The sequence below is a fragment of the Arachis duranensis genome, chromosome 5 (genome assembly GCF_000817695.3).
Source record: "Arachis duranensis cultivar V14167 chromosome 5, aradu.V14167.gnm2.J7QH, whole genome shotgun sequence".
NCBI lineage: Eukaryota > Viridiplantae > Streptophyta > Magnoliopsida > Fabales > Fabaceae > Arachis > Arachis duranensis.
The window spans coordinates 104,882,326-104,901,700 of NC_029776.3; the positions used below are offsets into that span (position 1 = coordinate 104,882,326).

The 19,375-nt window shown below is 36.8% G+C and overlaps 2 protein-coding genes across 2 annotated transcripts in view; both read left to right on the forward strand.

Annotated features, from left to right (window-relative positions):
• LOC107490859 (pre-mRNA cleavage factor Im 25 kDa subunit 2-like) overlaps window positions 1–14,977 on the forward strand; it is a 54,047-nt gene extending 39,070 nt beyond the window's left edge. The window contains exon 5 of the mRNA XM_016111673.3: window positions 14,906–14,977. Coding sequence (XP_015967159.1) covers window positions 14,906–14,977 — 72 coding nt within the window. The remainder of the gene's footprint in view (window positions 1–14,905) is intronic.
• Window positions 14,978–18,388: 3,411 nt separating this feature from the next.
• Window positions 18,389–18,774, forward strand: LOC127747703 (1-aminocyclopropane-1-carboxylate oxidase homolog 12-like). Its single transcript, XM_052261877.1, has 2 exons — window positions 18,389–18,416; window positions 18,464–18,774. The coding sequence occupies exons 1-2, from the start codon at window positions 18,389–18,391 to the stop codon at window positions 18,772–18,774; spliced, it is 339 nt and encodes a 112-aa protein (XP_052117837.1).
• The last annotated feature ends 601 nt before the right edge of the window (window positions 18,775–19,375 follow it).

Consider the following 19,375-nt stretch of genomic DNA (forward strand, 5'->3'; position numbering starts at 1 on the left):
CACGAAAGATGTGGTGACCTTGGTAGGGTGCTGCGGAAGAAGCTTCTTTGTCTTCTTTACCAAGAGATAGATTGAAGGGAAGAGAGGGAGATACAAACACAAAGAAGAGATATGAAGATTAGGTGAAAAATCCAACAGAACAAAGAATAAAGTGAATTTTTTTAATATTTTTTAGATTTGTTTAATTTTTTGGTATGAATGATTGATTAGAGTTCATAGAGAGATAAATAATTTTATTAAATGTGTTTTTGTTTTTATTTTTTAGATTATTTAAATTTTGAAACGATAAAATTAAACAATTTGATTAATCTAAAGAGTAACTTTTGTCTAACATATAAAAAAAGGTATTTAAGTCTTTTAAAAAATTAAATATTTTTTATTTTTATTAAATTATAAAGATATTTTAGTAAAATTAGTTATATGATGTATAATTTTTTTAAAAAAAATTGATGCTGATATGAAAAATAAATTTTACATAATTTATTATTTTTTATCTATATTTTTTACGTATCGATACATATGAATTTATCATCGTAGTAAAAATAAACACCACTAAATAATATATATATTTACCAAGGATTGAATTATATCTTCCATTGTCCCTTTTGAGAAACATTTGTTTATAATCTCCAATCTTTTTTTTCATAGTGAGAACAGGATTAGTTGAAATGCATTATTATAGTCAATTTTATCAAATAGCACACATGTGTAATAGAAGTATCATTTCTCAACAATTTTAATTAAGAAATATATTATGAGCAATGCTAGGGGTCAGTAATTTTGTGATTTATAACCATTAATTATGGTTTTAATAGTGTGAAATTGGTGTAAAATTTTATCCAATGACTCACTTTTCTTTACTAATTACATACTGGCTAAAATTTAACAAAATTACTGATCCTCTAGACTTTTCCATATATTATTATATATGCATATATAATAATATATTTCTTAATGACGTAATAATTAATTACCTTTTGAAAGGGAATTTCTTTTTCTACAGTTGGTTTCTCTGTAAAAGTTTCTATTATTATAGCAGCAATTGTTGATACATTTGAAGAAGTAATAGCTTGTAAGGTATTTTCCAATGCATTGAGCTTCTGTTACGGTAGGTAACCGGAGATTAATACGATGGATGGCGTTTGACGGCCCAAGTGTGTGAAGGAGGAGAACTCCGGATGGATCTGCAACTCGGGAGGCTCCGTCCGACTTGTGCTCGCGAGTGAATGGGGGGTGGTACCTGCAAAGACACTCCGATGCCTAAGTTAGCAAGAGTGTAAGCAGGTCTAGAGAGTATTGGACTTAGAGATACCTGAGCGGTGTCAGTGTATTTATAGTGGTGAGCCAATAACCACCGTTGGTGTAGTGCCGTATCTTTAGGATGCTAACCGTCCCTATTATCTTGGGGAGGTTAAGATATGGCTTTATGAAGCGGTTAGAGAGATTTTAGGGGAAGTTACTCATTTGAATGAGTGTTTATCCGCCGGCTAATCTCACATCCGACTTCTTCAGACCAAGTCATGGTTGGTACCGACTTCTTATGTGAAGGTCGGTACTTTATCTGGGCTTAACCCTTCAGGTTAGGCCTTTTAGTTGGACCTGGGCCTTGGTATTGGGCCAGGATATGAACAGTGCCCCTACTTGAGCCCAAATTTTCTTTTAAGTTTGGGTTCAAGTATTCAACTCGGGGACGTAGCCGACTTGTTTGAAGGGAACACGGGTCTTGGAAACCGACGTGATTTTCGCGACCTTTAGTTTCTGACAGTTACGTCAATTCAAACGTCGTGTCCGTTGGGGAAGCATTGAGGGCTTTGGTAACGGTGCAATCTCATTAATGACTGCTCCGCTTTTACCATTATGCCCCTTAGCATGTTTATAAGTACTTTTCCTCTCTTTCCTTTTTCCGTTTCTGCAATCTTTCAAACTTCTCATTTCCTTGTTCGTGCTGTATTCTTGTGCTTGAAGATTTCCGCTCTTCTCCAACCTTCATTCTTCGGATAAAGGTTAGTTTTGTTTATTCCATGTCATGCTTTACGTTTGCATGTTTTGTTTTACGAGTGGATAGGTTGACCTGTAGATTCTAGCTTCATGTCTCTCCTCCTTAGGGGCCCTGTTTTTTTATTTTTCTTTTTCTTTTTCTTTTTTGTAGGTCTCTGCCACTTTCTTTATATAAAAAAAATGGCTTCTGTAGACATTCTTTCTCAGTGGGTTGACGTTACGGTCCTTGGGGAGGAACCGTTGGTCGATGCTGAGTTCATCACTCATCTTCGTACTCATCACAGGCTCTGTACTTCGGAGGAGGACGAGCCAAAATATGAACTGATAATCCCGGGTCCTGAAGACCGGGTCTGTTTTGGGAGAGAAAATGAGGCGGCCCCTCATTTTTTCTTTATGTATGAATGCATGATCACCCGCTTGGGTGTTTTTCTTCCTTTCTCAGATTTTGAGATATCTGTTCTGCATCACTGTAGAGTTGCCCCTACCCAACTTCACCCCAATTCTTGGGGTTTTTTGAAGATCTATCAGTTTATAAGCCATGCTCTGGACTTCCCGACTTCTCTGAGGATTTTTTTCTTTCTCTTTCATATGACTAAGCCCTTTAGTGGGCTCAACAACAAACAGCAATGGGTATCCTTCCGAGCCATACAAGGTCGGAGGATTTTTACCCTTTTTGATGAATCTTTTCACGACTTCAAAAATTTCTTTTTCAAAGTTCAAGCCGTAGAGGGTCACCACCCCTTTTTCCTGGATGAGTATTCCTCCCCCCGCTTCCCCCTTTATTGGTCGCCTCCTACCTCTTGTGAAAAGTATGGTCCCGATGACCTGGATGAGGTGGAGGCGGCCATTGTAGGGTTTTTCCGAGAAGCATGGGGGAGGGCTCCATACTTGGATACCAGGAAAATCCTCCAAGGAACTCCGACTTTTGTTCAATCTCAACTAGGTAGTACATGCATTCTTTATTTTGTTACTGCCGACTTGCATTCTACCGACTTGTAACTTTTGTTAGTTGTTTTCTTTTGTAGATATGGCAAAAAGGAACGCTCAGGAGGCCTACCAAAGGGTCCAGGAGGTTAAGGCGAAGTCCCGGGCTAGGGCCAAGACGGTCATCTCTCCACCTCCTCCTCCTCCTCCTAAGAATGTGGGTACTCCCTCTCAACCCCTTGTCATTTCTTCCTCAAGTTTGCCCCGACCACCCCCTTCTGCCCAAACTCTCTCCGAGCCCGAGAAGAAGAAGCGCAAGACTTCAGAGTCTGGCTCTTCTTCTTTTGATGGCGGGGTTAAGGCGGATGCTTTGGCATTCGTCCGAAAGAACATCTATCCTTTTATAAGTATGGATGATGTTTCTGTTCGAAACCACCTCACCGCCAAGGCCGAGGAGAGTTTCAGGACAGCGGGTGTTTGTAACAAACTCTTGGACATTTTTGAGAAGGCTCCCCTCAGCTCTTTGGGGGCATCCTCGAAGGTTGAGGAGTTGGAGGGGAGACTTCTCATTTATGAAAAACATGAGAAAGAATTGAAGGAGGAGAGAGATAGACTGAGGAAGGAGAGGGATCACCTTAAGGAGGAGGAGGGTAAGCTGCGTGCTCAATGCACCTTGGAGGCAAATTTGAGGAAAACAGCGCAAGAGAGCTACCACAGTCTTTTTCAAGATATTGTTGCTGTGAGGAAGGACTTGCTGAATTCCCGGAACGCATACGCCGAGTTGGAGGATTCTATCGCCGAGGGCGCCGAGGAGTCTTGGAGAATTTTCTTGGAACAAGTCAGAGTTATCGCTCCCGACTTGGACCTTTCTCCTTTACATCCTGACAAGGTAGTTATCGATGGCGCTATCGTTGACCCTCCTGTCCCCGAGGTCGTTTCCGAGTCAGAACTAAAGACTCGGGGGCAGAGGATTATAGAGTCTCCTCCTCGTCCTAAGGATGCTCCGGGTTCTTCCTCCGTTCCTCCGACTGGTCCTGGTGGCGCCCCTCCTGAGCTTAGCGGTGGTGATTCCTTTACTCCTTTGAAGAAATGACTCTTTATTTTTTATGGCTATATGGGGGCCCGGCCTGTGGGTCCCCCCTTTTTGGCCCGGCCTGTGGGTCCCCTCTTTTTTAAACTTTATTTCTCTGTTGGTGGTTTGTGAACAATTTCTTTTTGGCCTTTTAAGGTCGTAAACAAAATATTTATGGCGATTGCCCTTTTTTGAACAAGGGCGTAAAAAATAAATGCCCTTTTTGGATAAGGGTTCTAAGTTACCTTGTGTGTGTTCATGCTTTTCTGTTTTGGATGTGTTTGATCTTTTCGGAAAAACTTTTTGTTGGCTTGCATTGTTTTCTCGAGCCCTTTTCGTTCAAGGGCTTTTATGCAGCCTTTAAACTTTTTCCAGGTTTTCCTATCTCTTTTGTTATCCTTTATACTCAACTTTTCTCTAGTGAGTTTTTATGACTTAGGTTGTTTTAAGTGAGCTTCTATGACTTAGGTTATTTTTGTGATGCGTTTTTGCTTTACTCGGAGCTTGGTTTTCTTTTACTCGGAGCTCTTTCGAGTTTGTTTTACTCGGATTTTCATTTCGACTTAAGAGTCGGATGATTCCTGAGTTCTTACGATCAACTCATATAACCTCTTTACGCCGACTTGTACCTCGTCGTTTTATCCTGACGACCATCTAGGTCGGTTCATGGGATTTTCACGTTTTTTCGAGCTTAAGTCGGCGCGTTTCGTAGAAAAACTTAAAAAATACAGGAGGATATTTAAAAGAGATATTGTAAATGAAAAAGATCTTTATTAATTGGGGGAGGTACCTTGCTGCTACTAAGGGTCTTGATAGCCTATTTGATGGTCTATTTTCCCTTAGCCTCTACTATGATGCCTCGTTAAAAACCCTTCTCCAGAAAAAACCCTTTTTTGGGAAAAAATCATGAAGCTGGGAAAAGAGTACATCAGGGAGTAGAGTTCGCTTCTAGCTGTAGTACCTTTTCATATTACATGCATGCCACGACCTTGGTAACTCAGTGTTATCCAGGTCGGTTACTTTATAATAACCTTTCCCTAACACTTCCTTGATTTTGTATGGCCCCTTCCAATTAGCGGCGAGCTTTCCTTCTCCTGCTTTGTTGACTCCAATGTCGTTTCTAATGAGGACCAGGTTATCCAGGATAAAAGCTCTTCGAATGACTTTCTTGTTGTATCTAGTAGTCATCCTTTGCTTTAATGCCGCTTCTCTTATTTGGGCACCTTCTCGGACCTCGGGGAGCAGGTCGAGCTCCTCTTTGTGCCCCTGTATATTTCCGACCTCGTCATGGAGAATTACCCTTGGGCTTTGCTCACTGATTTCTATAGGAATCATGGCTTATACGCCGTATACCAGTCGGAAGGGTGTTTCTCCTGTGGCGGATTGGGGTGTTGTCCTATAAGCCCACAGCACTTGAGGGAGCTCTTCAGCCCAAGCTCCCTTCGCTTCCTGTAATCTTTTCTTCAAACCTGCCAGTATGACCTTGTTAGCTGCCTCAATCCTGCCAGTATGACTTTATTAGCTACCTCGGCTTGCCCATTGGCTTGTGGGTGTTCCACCGAGGTGAACTGATGCTTGATTTTCATACTGGCTACCAAACTTCTGAAGGTGGCGTCGGTGAATTGGGTTCCATTGTCTGTGGTGATGGAATAAGGTATTCCATACCTTGTGATGATGTTTTTGTAGAGGAACCTGCGACTTCTTTGAGCGGTGATAGTGGCTAATGGTTCTGCTTCTATCCACTTTGTGAAGTAATCTCACTATGTACTTCCTCCAATACCTCGGTGGTCCTTGAGGTCGGTACGCACTTTAGCAATGGTGTCGATATTCCTCTTCTGTAGAGGACATTTCTCACTAAAGTATAATGCTGTGCTTCCCTTCGGATCTTTTTAGCTTCTTTCTCCTCCTTGGGGAGGATGTCGAATTTCAGGTATTCGACCAAAGGATTCATCCATCCGAGGTTTAAACCAACTACTTCAAGTACTTCTTGTTCATCTTCTGTTTTTGATACCGAGGGCTCTTGGAGGGTTTCTTGGATCAGGCTTCTGTTGTTTCCTCCTGGTTTGGTGCTTGCTAACTTGGATAGGGCATCCGCTCTGCTATTTAGATCCCGAGTTATGTGTTTAACCTCGGTTTCTGCAAAGCGCCCGAGGTGCTCCAAGGTTTTTTCCAAGTACCTCTTCATATTAGGGTCCTTGTTTTTTCCAAGTATCTCTTCATGTTGGGGTCCTTTGCCTGATACTCTCCGCTTATTTGGGAGGTTACCACTTGTGAGTCGTTGTAGATCGTCACCTTTGTAGCGCCAACTTCTTCTGCTAGCTTTAATCCGGCTATCAAGGCTTCATATTCTGCCTGATTGTTTGAAGCCAGAAATTCAAATTTTAAGGAGACCTCTATCTGGGTTCCTTTTCCATCTACCAATATTATGCCCGCGCCTCTCCCTGTCTTGTTGGAGGACCCGTCTACATAGAATTCCCATGTAGTCGGCTTTTCCTCTTGTTCACCGGCGTATTCTGCAATGAAGTCGGCGAGGCATTGGGCTTTAATGGCTGTCCGAGTTTCATATCTCAGATCAAACTCGGAGAGCTCTATCGCCCATTGAACCATTCTCCCTGCAACATCTGTCTTCTGGAGGATTTGCTTCATGGGTTGGTTCGTACGGACTCTTATTGTGTGAGCCTGAAAGTAAGGTCGTAGCCTTCGTGAGGCTATTACTAAGGAGTAGGCAAACTTTTCTAGTTTGTGGTACCTTAGCTCAGGGCCTTGTAGGACCTTACTGATAAAGTAGACCGGGTGCTGCCCGACCTCGTCTTCTCTGATCAGGGCTGATGAGACAGCCCTGTTTGCCACGGATAGGTACAGGACGAGGTCTTTTCCCGGTACTGGTCGGGTTAATATAGGAGGTTGACTCAGGAATCTTTTGAACTCTTGGAATGCCTCCTCACATTCTAAAGTCCATTCAAATTGGCATCCCTTCCTTAATAGAGAAAATAGCGGAAGGGATTTTAGTGCCGATCCCACTAAAAATCTGGAGAGGGCTGCAAGTCGGCCATTGAGCTGTTGAACCTCTCTCAAACAAGTCGGGCTTTTCATTTCTAGGATGGCTCTGCACTTGTCGGGATTGGCCTCAATCCCTCTTTGTGTTAGCATGAAGCCTAGAAATTTTCCCGCTTCTACTGCGAAGGCGCATTTTGCGGGATTTAGTCTCATCCCATGCGACCTTATAGTGTTGAAGACTTGTGAGAGGTCGGTTAGGAGGTCGACTTCTTGCTTGGTTTTTACTAACATGTCGTCGACGTATACCTCCATTAGGCTCCCTAAGTGGGGGGAAAACACTTTGTTCATCAGCCTTTGATACGTGGCTCCTGCATTCTTTAGTCCGAATGGCATGACCACATAACAATAGTTGGCTTTTGGCGTGATGAACGATGTTTTCTCCTGGTCGGGTTCGTGCATCGGGATTTGGTTATATCCCGAGTAGGCGTCCATGAATGATAAGTATTGGTACCCCGAGCTGGAGTCTACCAGGGTATCAATACTCGGTAGGGGATAAGGGTCCTTAGGACATGCCTTATTCAAGTCGGTATAGTCGACGCACATTCTCCATTTACCATTCTGGTTCTTGTGCCGCCTAGCTCTATGGTGTGGACTTCTTTGCCCTTTCCTCTCAGATTTAGGCTTTCGTTATAGCACTTTCTCGCCAATTTTTGATCTCCCCTCACCGTTGCTATTCCTCCTGGAGTCGGGAATTTCATGCAAAGGTGGGGAGTGGATACCACTGCTCCGAGACGATTAAGGGTAGTTCTGCCGATTAAGGCATTGTAGGCTGACCCTTCATCGATGACTATGAAGTCTATACTCAGAGTCCTTGATTTTTCCCCTCTTCCAAAAGTGGTGTGAAGGGGTAAAAATCCCAATGGTTTTATTGGCGTATCCCCTAACCCATATAGGGTGTTGGGGTAGGCTCTCAACTCCTTTTCATCTAACCCTAGCTTGTCGAAGGCGGGCTTGAAAAGAATGTCCGCCGAGCTTCCTTGGTCTACTAGGGTTCTGTGGAGATGGGCATTGGCTAGGATCATGGTTATCACCACGGGATCATCATGCCCGGAAATTACCCCTTGTCCATCTTCTTTTGTGAATGATATAGTGGGGAGGTCGGGTATCTCATCCCCGACCTGATAGACTCTTTTGAGATGTCTTTTAACCCTCTTGAGATGTCTTTTGCGAGAAGATTTGGTGATTCCACCTCCCGCAAACCCTCCTGAGATCATATGGATATGTCTCTCTGGGGTCTGTGGTGGTGGATCTCTTCTATCCATGTCATCCCGCTTTCTTTTTCCGTGACCGTCCGACCTTTCCATGAGATATCTATCAAGCCGACCTTCTCTAGCCAGCTTTTCTATCACATTCTTAAGGTCGTAGCAGTCGTTAGTGGAGTGACCATATATCTTATGGTACTCGCAATAATCGCTGCGGCTTCCCCCTTTTTTATTTTTAATAGGTCTAGGGGGTGGCAGCCTTTCAGTGTGGCAAATCTCTCTGTATACGTCCACTATAGAGGTTTTTAGAGGAGTATAAGAGTGATATTTTCTGGGCCTTTCGAGACCGAGTTCTTCCTTTTTCTTGCCTTCCCTTTCCCTTTCCTTAGATGAGGAAGCGGGTCCGGGTCGCCAACTCAGGTCTCTTAATTTTGCATTCTCTTCCATGTTGATGTACTTTTCAGCCCTTTCCTGTACATCACTTAAGGAGGTGGGGTGTCTTTTTGATATAGACTGTGAGAAGGGACCTTCTCTAAGTCCATTGACTAACCCCATTATGACTGCCTCCGTGGGCAGGTCTTGGATCTCCAAACATGCCTTATTGAACCTTTCCATATAGGCTCGTAAAGACTCATATGAATTTATCATCGTAGTAAAAATAAACACCACTAAATAATATATATATTTACCAAGGATTGAATTATATCTTCCATTGTCCCTTTTGAGAAACATTTGTTTATAATCTCCAATCTTTTTTTTCATAGTGAGAACAGGATTAGTTGAAATGCATTATTATAGTCAATTTTATCAAATAGCACACATGTGTAATAGAAGTATCATTTCTCAACAATTTTAATTAAGAAATATATTATGAGCAATGCTAGGGGTCAGTAATTTTGTGATTTATAACCATTAATTATGGTTTTAATAGTGTGAAATTGGTGTAAAATTTTATCCAATGACTCACTTTTCTTTACTAATTACATACTGGCTAAAATTTAACAAAATTACTGATCCTCTAGACTTTTCCATATATTATTATATATGCATATATAATAATATATTTCTTAATGACGTAATAATTAATTACCTTTTGAAAGGGAATTTCTTTTTCTACAGTTGGTTTCTCTGTAAAAGTTTCTATTATTATAGCAGCAATTGTTGATACATTTGAAGAAGTAATAGCTTGTAAGGTATTTTCCAATGCATTGAGCTTCTGTTACGGTAGGTAACCGGAGATTAATACGATGGATGGCGTTTGACGGCCCAAGTGTGTGAAGGAGGAGAACTCCGGATGGATCTGCAACTCGGGAGGCTCCGTCCGACTTGTGCTCGCGAGTGAATGGGGGGTGGTACCTGCAAAGACACTCCGATGCCTAAGTTAGCAAGAGTGTAAGCAGGTCTAGAGAGTATTGGACTTAGAGATACCTGAGGGGTGTCAGTGTATTTATAGTGGTGAGCCAATAACCACCGTTGGTGTAGTGCCGTATCTTTAGGATGCTAACCGTCCCTATTATCTTGGGGAGGTTAAGATATGGCTTTATGAAGCGGTTAGAGAGATTTTAGGGGAAGTTACTCATTTGAATGAGTGTTTATCCGCCGGCTAATCTCACATCCGACTTCTTCAGACCAAGTCGTGGTTGGTACCGACTTCTTATGTGAAGGTCGGTACTTTATCTGGGCTTAACCCTTCAGGTTAGGCCTTTTAGTTGGACCTGGGCCTTGGTATTGGGCCAGGGTATGAACAGCTTCTATTACGTAGAATGAAAAACAAAAAATTAAAAAATATAAAATTGTTGAGAAATGATACTTCATAATTACAATGTGAAATAAAGATATGGTTACTGTTACGTTGGGTAACCGGAAGTTGGTGGACTGGACTCGCGATGTTAGCCCAATCGTCTGGGAAAGAAGGTCTTCGATTTGGCTTTGAGTTAAGAGCCTTCGTCTAACTTGTAGGTGAGTGATGGCGTGTGGAAGCCTCCGTCCGACTTGTTTGCGTGTGAGTGAATATGGAGTGGTACCTGCAAAGACACTCCGATGCCTAAGTCAGCAAGGGTCTAAGCAAATTTTTAGAGTATGAAAACTTAGAGATACCTGAGGGTTGTCAGTGTATTTATAGTGGTGAACTCATAACTATTATTGGAGTGGTTCTACCTTTTAAGGAGGATAACCGTCCCTTTATCTTAGGGAGGTTAAGATTTGATTCCTGAAAGTGGGTCGAGAAATTTTAGGGGTAGTTACTTATTTGAATAAGTGTTATCTGCCAATCTATGGATTGGACTTTTTTGTCTTATTTGGTCCTGGACCTTAATGTTGGGTCAGATATGAACAGTTACATTATTATGAATCCAATAATATATATAACCCTAAATACTCCCCTGCAAATAATAATTTGGTAAAAGTAGCAAATAAAAAATCATATTGATTCATTAATAAGGCCATTTTTATGAAAAAAGTAAGAATTGTAGACAATTATTATTTTATAGATATATGATGTGTCTAAGATGTGTTAGATATATAATAATTTACATATTTTTATTATTAATTTAAATTTTTAAAATGAATAATTTAATAATATTTTTCGTATATATACACACATAATATATAAAATGAAGCATTTGAGTTAATTAGTTAATCACCAAAAATAGCCAGAAAGCCTAGATAGCAAGTAACTTGCACCCACATCTGGAAAATACCCTATATGTAGTGCCTCGGGGATTACAAATACCTACAAATAATAATAATAATAATAATAATAATAATAATAATAATAATAATAATAATAATTCATCAAATATCAACACTTGTTTTTATAAATTATAAGTGAAGATCACGTGACTTTTTTTTATCATTTTTACGAAAAGTAACGAATTTTTTAACGGAAGAAAAAGAACACTTCGACTTCAAGTCTTCAACCCTCAATTCTCTCTCAGTTTATGGAATTTTCCTGTTATTTTTACCATCAACTTGAAACAAAAATTATATAATTATCAAACTAAGTTGATGAATTAGTCGTTATTAATTAGAATGATAACAGATTAATTTTTCTCTTTTTTTACTACAATTTTATTCTTTTGCATACATGTGAAAGGTCTTTTGTGTAAAAGAACACGATATGATTGGTGTAACCTTCGTTCTTGTACCGTAATTTTTTAACATTATATAATCTATGTCGCATCCTATATATTCTAATTGGAACATAATATTTTGGTAATTTAGTTTATAATATCGCATACTAGAAACCTAATTTTATTTTTGTTATTGTTTAGTTGATTTTTAGTATATCGAAAGTGATTTGATTTTAATGGTCTAGGAGCGAAATTAACTTTTCTTTTGTGGGTACTAATTTTTTAGCAGTGCATCAAAGATTTTTGAATTAGGCGAAATTTAAAGAAAATATCGAAAAAACATAAATAAAGGCTTTAAAAATAAGATTAACTAGAATTAAAATGGTTTGCATTGAATTTAAACAAAACAGTAAAATGTTTTTGATTAAATCAAAAGACTTTTGACATAAAAATTAAAGGTTTCAAAACATAAAACTGAACAAAAGAAGTAAATATTGCTTGAAAGATAAATTTGCATGAAAAGTAAAGTTTGCAGAAAAGATAAATGGAAAATAAAGACATGTGAAAATTAACTCAAACAAGACTAAAAAAGTCTCTGGAATGTGAGTGTGCATGAGTAATTTCTGAAACAAAGTTTCAACCCTTGTATCTTCGAGACCTCTCTTATTTATAGTCATTTCCTAACCGATCGATTTAAAGTGTAACTTCCACGTGTAGAGGTACATGCATGTTGATTTGCTTTTAGTTTTTCCTCTCTCTTCTCTCTGTTCGAACCGGCCTTGGTATTGAAGAAGAAGAAAGTGGCTTGGTTGAATCGGTTTTAACCTTGGAAGCTTCCCCTTCTATAATAAGGGTGAACGTCCAAGGGTTGAGACAAGGAGAGAAAGCATAGAGTTCTCATAGCTACCCTAAACTTACAGAAGTTCTTTTCCTTCAATGGGTTTTATTTTGTATTCTTTTCTTTAGTTTTGTCTGTCTGAGTTTCATGGTGAAAAAGGTAAACAGAGTGAGGTTTGTAAAAAAAAGCCAGTGACAGAAAAAAGACAAAGAGTGCAAAATTAAAGAAAAAGTCATAGATGTCTAAAAGTTCCTTTGTACATCTGTGTTGTGTTTCATGATCCTATGGGGATTTTCTTGCAAGTTGGGTTAGCACTTCGCAGTTGAAAACTTGGTAGGTAACCAAGTCAAGTTCAGTTTTGGGGATAGATTCTGGACTTGTCCTGGATAGGAATGGGTAGTTCCTAGGGAAGAATTGGTATATGACTGTATGTAATCTGTTGATTATAGTAAAATTCCATCACAGTTGTGATGGAGACTGGATGTAGGCTGCATTGTACTTTACAGCTGAACCAGGATATTTCTTGGTGTGATTCTCTCTTTCTCTTCTACTCCATATCTGTTTCTGTTGCGTAAGAGACAAAATAAAAAAATATCTCTTGACTGGTTACGAGACAAAAAGAAAATATCTCTTGACTGGTTATGAAAACAAAAAGTAGAAAAATCTCCTGAAACTATCTTAAAAGGCAAAAAGTAATATTCAACAAAAAAAAAGGATTAAGATTCAACCCCCTTCTCTTAGACATTGATTACTATCAAATTTGATGATTATTTACAAAAAATATTTTAGTTCTGTATGTTGTATATAAATTAAAGTAGTTAAAATTCAAATTTCATAAAATTTTGGAATAAATAAAAAATGACGATTGTTTTAATTAAAATTGTAATATTAAAATATTACAAGATTGATGATTATTTACAAAAAATATTTTAGTTCTGTATGTTGTATATAAATTAAAGTAGTTAAAATTCAAATTTCATAAAATTTTGGAATAAATAAAAAATGACGATTGCTTTTAATTAAAATTGTAATATTAAAATATTATAAGAATTAAATCGAAATATTAACTATTTTGATTATATCCATTTTGTTGGTTTTTATTTGTGTATTATACCTATACCTATGAGTGAGGTAGAAATTATTGATACTACATCACCTTCGGCACAAAATCCTTTTCCATTACCCTAATTAACATTGGGAAAGAAATTCAGAAACATATTAGTTCACCCATATATATAAATGCCAAATATTGTTTAGTTTACATTATAAAAGCAAACATATAATAACAAAATTATTAATATCTATAAGAAAGTATACTTTATTTTATTTTATGCTAATCTTTTAATCAAAATTAATTATTTTTAAAGTATAATTTTTTTTATCATTATTTTTTTTATTATATCACGTTCATTCTCAAATAACTACAATCACTACTATAATTACAATTTTTGTTTTTATCTAAAAGAAAATTATAATAAAAACATAGATGATACCATTTTAAAAAGTTTATATTTTATAAGTTATTTTTAAAATAAAAAAATAGAACTTTTTGTCTACTATTTCTTTTTAAGATAAAAAATGAATATTTTTTAAAATGAATTTAAAATGACTCATATTCATGAAATATATGTGCGCGCATCGTGAAAACGCGAAGTTCAGTCAGAAGTCGGATTTGGAATTCCACTGCCGAGAATCGCATTTCAGGTTCAAATTCACATGCCAAAGATGTGGCAACAGATTCGAAACAGGGCCCTCGCGGGTTCAGCAAAACTTGGTTTTTTAGTGCCTGCCCTGGAAAGGTTTTATACAAAGACTAAGAAACAGGATTACTATCGCCGCCATTGATCTCTGTACAGTTGAGAGTGGTAGGATCTTGAATTTCTTGAATTTCCACTTGTTTAACATGATAGTAATTTGAGAATATTATTAGGATCTTGAATTTCCACTTTGTGCTTTTGTTCTTTAACTTACAGAAATTGAGGGATTGAAGCTCGGTCCTAGTTTGCAAAATCTTGAGCCTGCCTGGCAGGTATTACTTGCTTTTTAGATGTATCGAAGAAATTATCTAGAGGCAAAGACTTGGACAAAGTAAAACTGATGTGGTTGTAGAAGAATCAAAATGTTTGTGTCTTATGGATGAATGAATCTCTGAAGCTGGACAATTGTTAGGATTCTATACCTACTGCTGTGTATTGGATGAGTGTAATATTGTCGTCTTTCCACATTATATCGGCCCATACCAGAAGATATTGTTGATGTTGCAGATAGGTGAATGTGTGGCAAGATGGTGGAGACCGAACTTCAAAACCTATATGTATTCATACTGTCCTCCTCACATAACAAAATCAAAGGTAACTTACCATTGTCATTGAATATCATGTACTCCTGATTTTGTTGGTCCATGATTACAATTATGCTAGTATTTTGTGCAGGAGTGCAGAGTGCTTTACATGGTCCATTTATCTGATAGGGATACTTTGCGGTGCCGGGAGATCTAGCACTTCTTGCTGTTCCAATGTTTCAACTGTGTGACAATGTTTAGGTATGGCAAATTATGTATGATTTATTTATTTACTCTTTTTTCTTCCTGTTACTATGTTGAAAATTGTTTTATCAATTGGTGGGTATACAAAAACATTTCCATGAACTGAAGCTTTTGATTTTGAAGATGGTTCGACTAATCTTAAAGTTTGCATTAGAAGGATCATATCCTAATTTGTGTATGAATCAAACCTGGTTGCAGAAATATGGTTCCATTAATTCCAGCATTCCTCAGCAGCTTTCCAGATTCGAGTTTAGAATGATCAACAAATAATGCATACTTGGAACTTCCATTGATTCTTCCATGCTGATAAAATACCATGTCCTTTGGCATTTCAAGAACAAAGACCTAGTTAATTCATTCTTATCGTTTGCATAAACCTGCTGAATGTTGAACTGTTAGTTTCAAAAGAGACAGTAGTCTAAGTTTTGGTCACCTTGTATAGCTTTAGCCCTTTGAGATGATTGGTTAGTTCTTGTTAATCCGTTTCTGTACATATTACAACCATGTACAGATGTATGTGTGACATGAGTGTGCTGATATGTGACACAAGCATTTCATTTTGGACAATTATGGTGGGGGAGCAGCTTCGCAGAGAATGGGCTGTTGTGTAGCCGCAGCTTAGTGCGGACGAGCTTCTAATGCTGTGCACAGTTTCCCTTTTTGGGCTCCGTTTTTTTTTCACGTTCTTGTGCTCCATTATGTGGCTTGAATGGAGCATAAAGAATGGGCTGAGAGGCATTTTTAAAATGAGATTTCCCTTGTATGCGAATGGATCTAATTGGAGTAGATGTTAGTTTAGCATGCACAACGAAAGCCCTTGTTTTTGGTATAATAAGAACCGTCTAAAGAAGCATTACTACAAGACGGAAAAAACAAATAAAAGTCATTACAGGAACGTGTGAAACCGTTAACATAGCTGAAACACAATATGCCATTTTTGAAACCCAATATATATAATATATATATATAATGCTACATACTAAGGAGGTTCATAGTCGTTCAATTCTTCTGAAATCCAGGTTTTTGTTTTTTTTTTTCTTTATCCTCAAATAAACAGAAAGTTCAAAATCTATCATCTATAGATAGAATTTAAATTTTTTCAATTTTAAATTTTTACTTTATGATATCTGATCTTTGAAATTTTTTTTTATATTTTTTTGGTCTTATCTATGATCTATAAAATAAATGATGAAAAATCACATTTTATTTTATAAAATAAAATTTAAAATTTAAAAAATCTAAATGTCAGTTGGAGAATAATTTCTTTAGAAGAATAAAAATTACGTACAAAAATTTTAACTTATTATTCGACCAGATACATTTAATGTTAGTGTCAAATTAAGTTTTAATTAAAACAATAAAATTCTTTACATAATTTTAAATTTTTTCTTTTAATTTTAATAAAATAATTTATGTAAATCTAATAAAATTATCAACAATAATAAAAAAAATATTTGTGATTATGAACAGAAAATTAAAGAAATAGTCTTTAAATATCAAAATACAATAAATAAAAACTTACAATTGCTTTATTAAAGTTGGGAGAAAATGAAATTGTTTTTGTTTAAAAATATGATAAATATCACATGTTTTATCATGATATAGAAAAATAAAGGGATATTATTTATGTAAAAAAATTAAGTATTTTTTCAAAAAAATGTCATAAACGAAAATGTCTAGATTTGTGTGGATAATAGGTGATGAATGGATGGTATTTATGGAGTGTAAAATAGGTGGATTATTCTTGGTGAAAAATTTGTCAAGAATGTATAATCCATACCTCATTCTACTTAAATCAATCATCTTCAAATTATTGGCTTATATTCTGCAAGAAAAATATAAAAATATGAGTTCACAATTAAATGATGAAGTGAGTTTAGAAATAAAGATAGTATTGAAATTAAAGGAAAGTAGATAAAAAACATCATGAAAAATTAAAAATGGTAAAAATTGTATGATATAATCTATAACACTAGAATCAATAATCCAAATGCTAAAAAATTATGTTTGTTAAAAAAAAATTTAAGTATGAAAAAAAATTAAAAACCATAGATAAAATATATCCAAACTTAGATTTTGTAAAGTCACAAAAGAAAAACTTAGGCTTTGTAAAGGCCCAATTGAATTGGAAGAATTATGACCATTCGAAGTTAAGACTACATATTTGCCTTTACATCTTCAAGAATTATAACCATTGGAAGTTAAGACTACATATTTGCCTTTAAATCTTGAGAGATTGAGTTTGGGCTGGTAAGAGGCCCAAAATTAAATCTGAAGACTAAAGTTGGGTTTTCTTTCACTATGAGCCAGGGCATGTGAAGGAGAAGCTTGATATGGCGTTGTTGAAGCAGAATGAGCGAGCAAAGGCGTAGAGGTAGCCAAATTCGTAGAAACAGAAGTGCGTTCATGGAACCGTGGTCGACCAAGGTGACGAAAACAGTCTGGCAGGTATCCATGCTTGGAATAGCAGACATCCACCGTGTGCCCATTGCGAATGCAACAGGGCACTACTTGGAGGGTGCGACAGTGCCGCAACCTGTGCTGGAAGAGGGAGTCGCGACCACGGCCATAGGAGGTGCGACGAGAATCAACGACGACTGTAATGGTTCGCGGATCATCCAAGAAATCAGTAGTGGCTTGTAGCTGATGCTCATGTTGGATATAAGGGTACTTTAATCTTTATATTTTATATTGAATTTAATTTCTATTTTAAGCAAATACCTAACTAATCATGTATTACTGTTATATAATATTCCATCAAACAAATAGTTAAGTTGTTCAAGTGACTTATTTGTCGTAACACTGATTACAGCTAATCACAAATGACAAATTTATGAGCGCCAAGCACAGAGTTGTGGCTCAAAAAGTAGGTCCACGAGTTTCGGTTTCATGCTCTCTGAGACAACATGTTCAAAATGAATGTCCAAGAATGTTAAACTGGTGTATACCACAAAGCTAGATTACGATGTCTCTTCTCCACTAAAACACTTCAGGCTATGAAGCATCAAGAATTAAAGATACTCCTCTATGAAACTAAATTACAAACTTTCTTGAGGGATGTTAGAGTGAGAGATTCAACATTTTCAGTTTTAAAAACTCTCATCTTGTATTTAAATAAAAGTTCCTTCAAAATTCATTTGGTGTATGTTGAACTAGATGATGTTATTTATGGAATATCAAATAAGAATCCTAAAATTGATTGGAGTATAATTTGGACTCTAAAGATGGATGTGGCATCTAACATAAGTGTGGTTGTACCATTATAAATCTCATGACCCCAGATATTAAGAATTTATTTGAGTGTTATTAAGTTATTAGAAAAACAAATATTGTAATGATATAAAAAATTATTAGTTGTGAATTTTTGTAACGTAACTATTACATGAAAAATGATAATATTACTCCCAAATTGATGACGCAACTTTTTCTTGTGTTTTTTTTATCTTCTTCCAAAACTATTTTTGCGTTGCAATAAAATATTCAATCTTTACAAATTTTATAAACTTTCGAGTTTCAATGTTTGATTATATTATAAATGTTGCAATTATCAAAGTTGACTTCCAATAATTGATACCATTAAGGCAAGCAAGGCAGAGAAAATAACATTACATGCAAGGTTTCAGATACTATGAATTAAAGTTCTTAATTGAATAAAGAAATTTTATTGAAAACAGAGGAAACATGATGGAAGCAGATCATGAAGATGGAGGTTATGATAGGAACAAGAATTAAAGCTTCTTGATGAAACAAAAGCAGGTGTGAAGGGTCTTGTTGATGCTGGTTTGACCAAGTTACCAAAGATATTCGTTCATGAAAGCCATAAAGTCAACATATCTTTTTCTTCCTCTTCCTCCTCTGCTACCAATGTTAGTATTCCAGTTATTGATTTGGGATCACTACACGAAGAAGGTAATTCACGCCATGAGATCATTCAAAAAGTCAAAGATGCGGGTGAAAAATGGGGTTTCTTTCAAGTGGTCAACCATGACATTCCACCGTGTGTTTTGGACGAAATGCTTGATTGGGTGTGTAGATTTCATGAGCAAGATGCTGAGGTGAAGAGATAATTTTATTCACGTCATATTACAAAAAGAGTGTTCTACAACACCAACTTCAATTTTTATAAAGCTTCAGAGGTTAATTGAAGGGACACCCTCTCTTGTCTATTGGCACCAGGACCCCTTGACCCTCACCAACTCCCTTCCATTTGGGTATATGGAGAAAGACTAGAACTCCAACCTAGTTATTGATTTGGTAGAGACTCACATGTATTTTGTCGTCGTATAAGGCTGATAATTGAGAATTGTTAGATAATTTAATTTGATATGTTTGGAGAGACGTAACAATTAAGTACTTAGATCAGGGAGTGGATCCTCTCCAGTGGAAAAAAAACTGGATGGTATCCAGTGAAAAATTTCACCCTTCATTACATTCTCTCTCACATTTATTTTTTGTCCCACTTGTAGAATTAAAAGTGGGAGATTACACTTTATTCTCTCCAATGACAAAAAAAATAAAAAAATTAGAATTACTTTTGGAGTTATTAGGCCTATAATACAGTTACCTTTGACTGTGTTTATTTATAGAGACAGAATACTGAAACTTAAACACAGAGACACAAAATTATTATTGTTGTTGTTGTTTTTATGACGCTTGTAAATTAAGTCC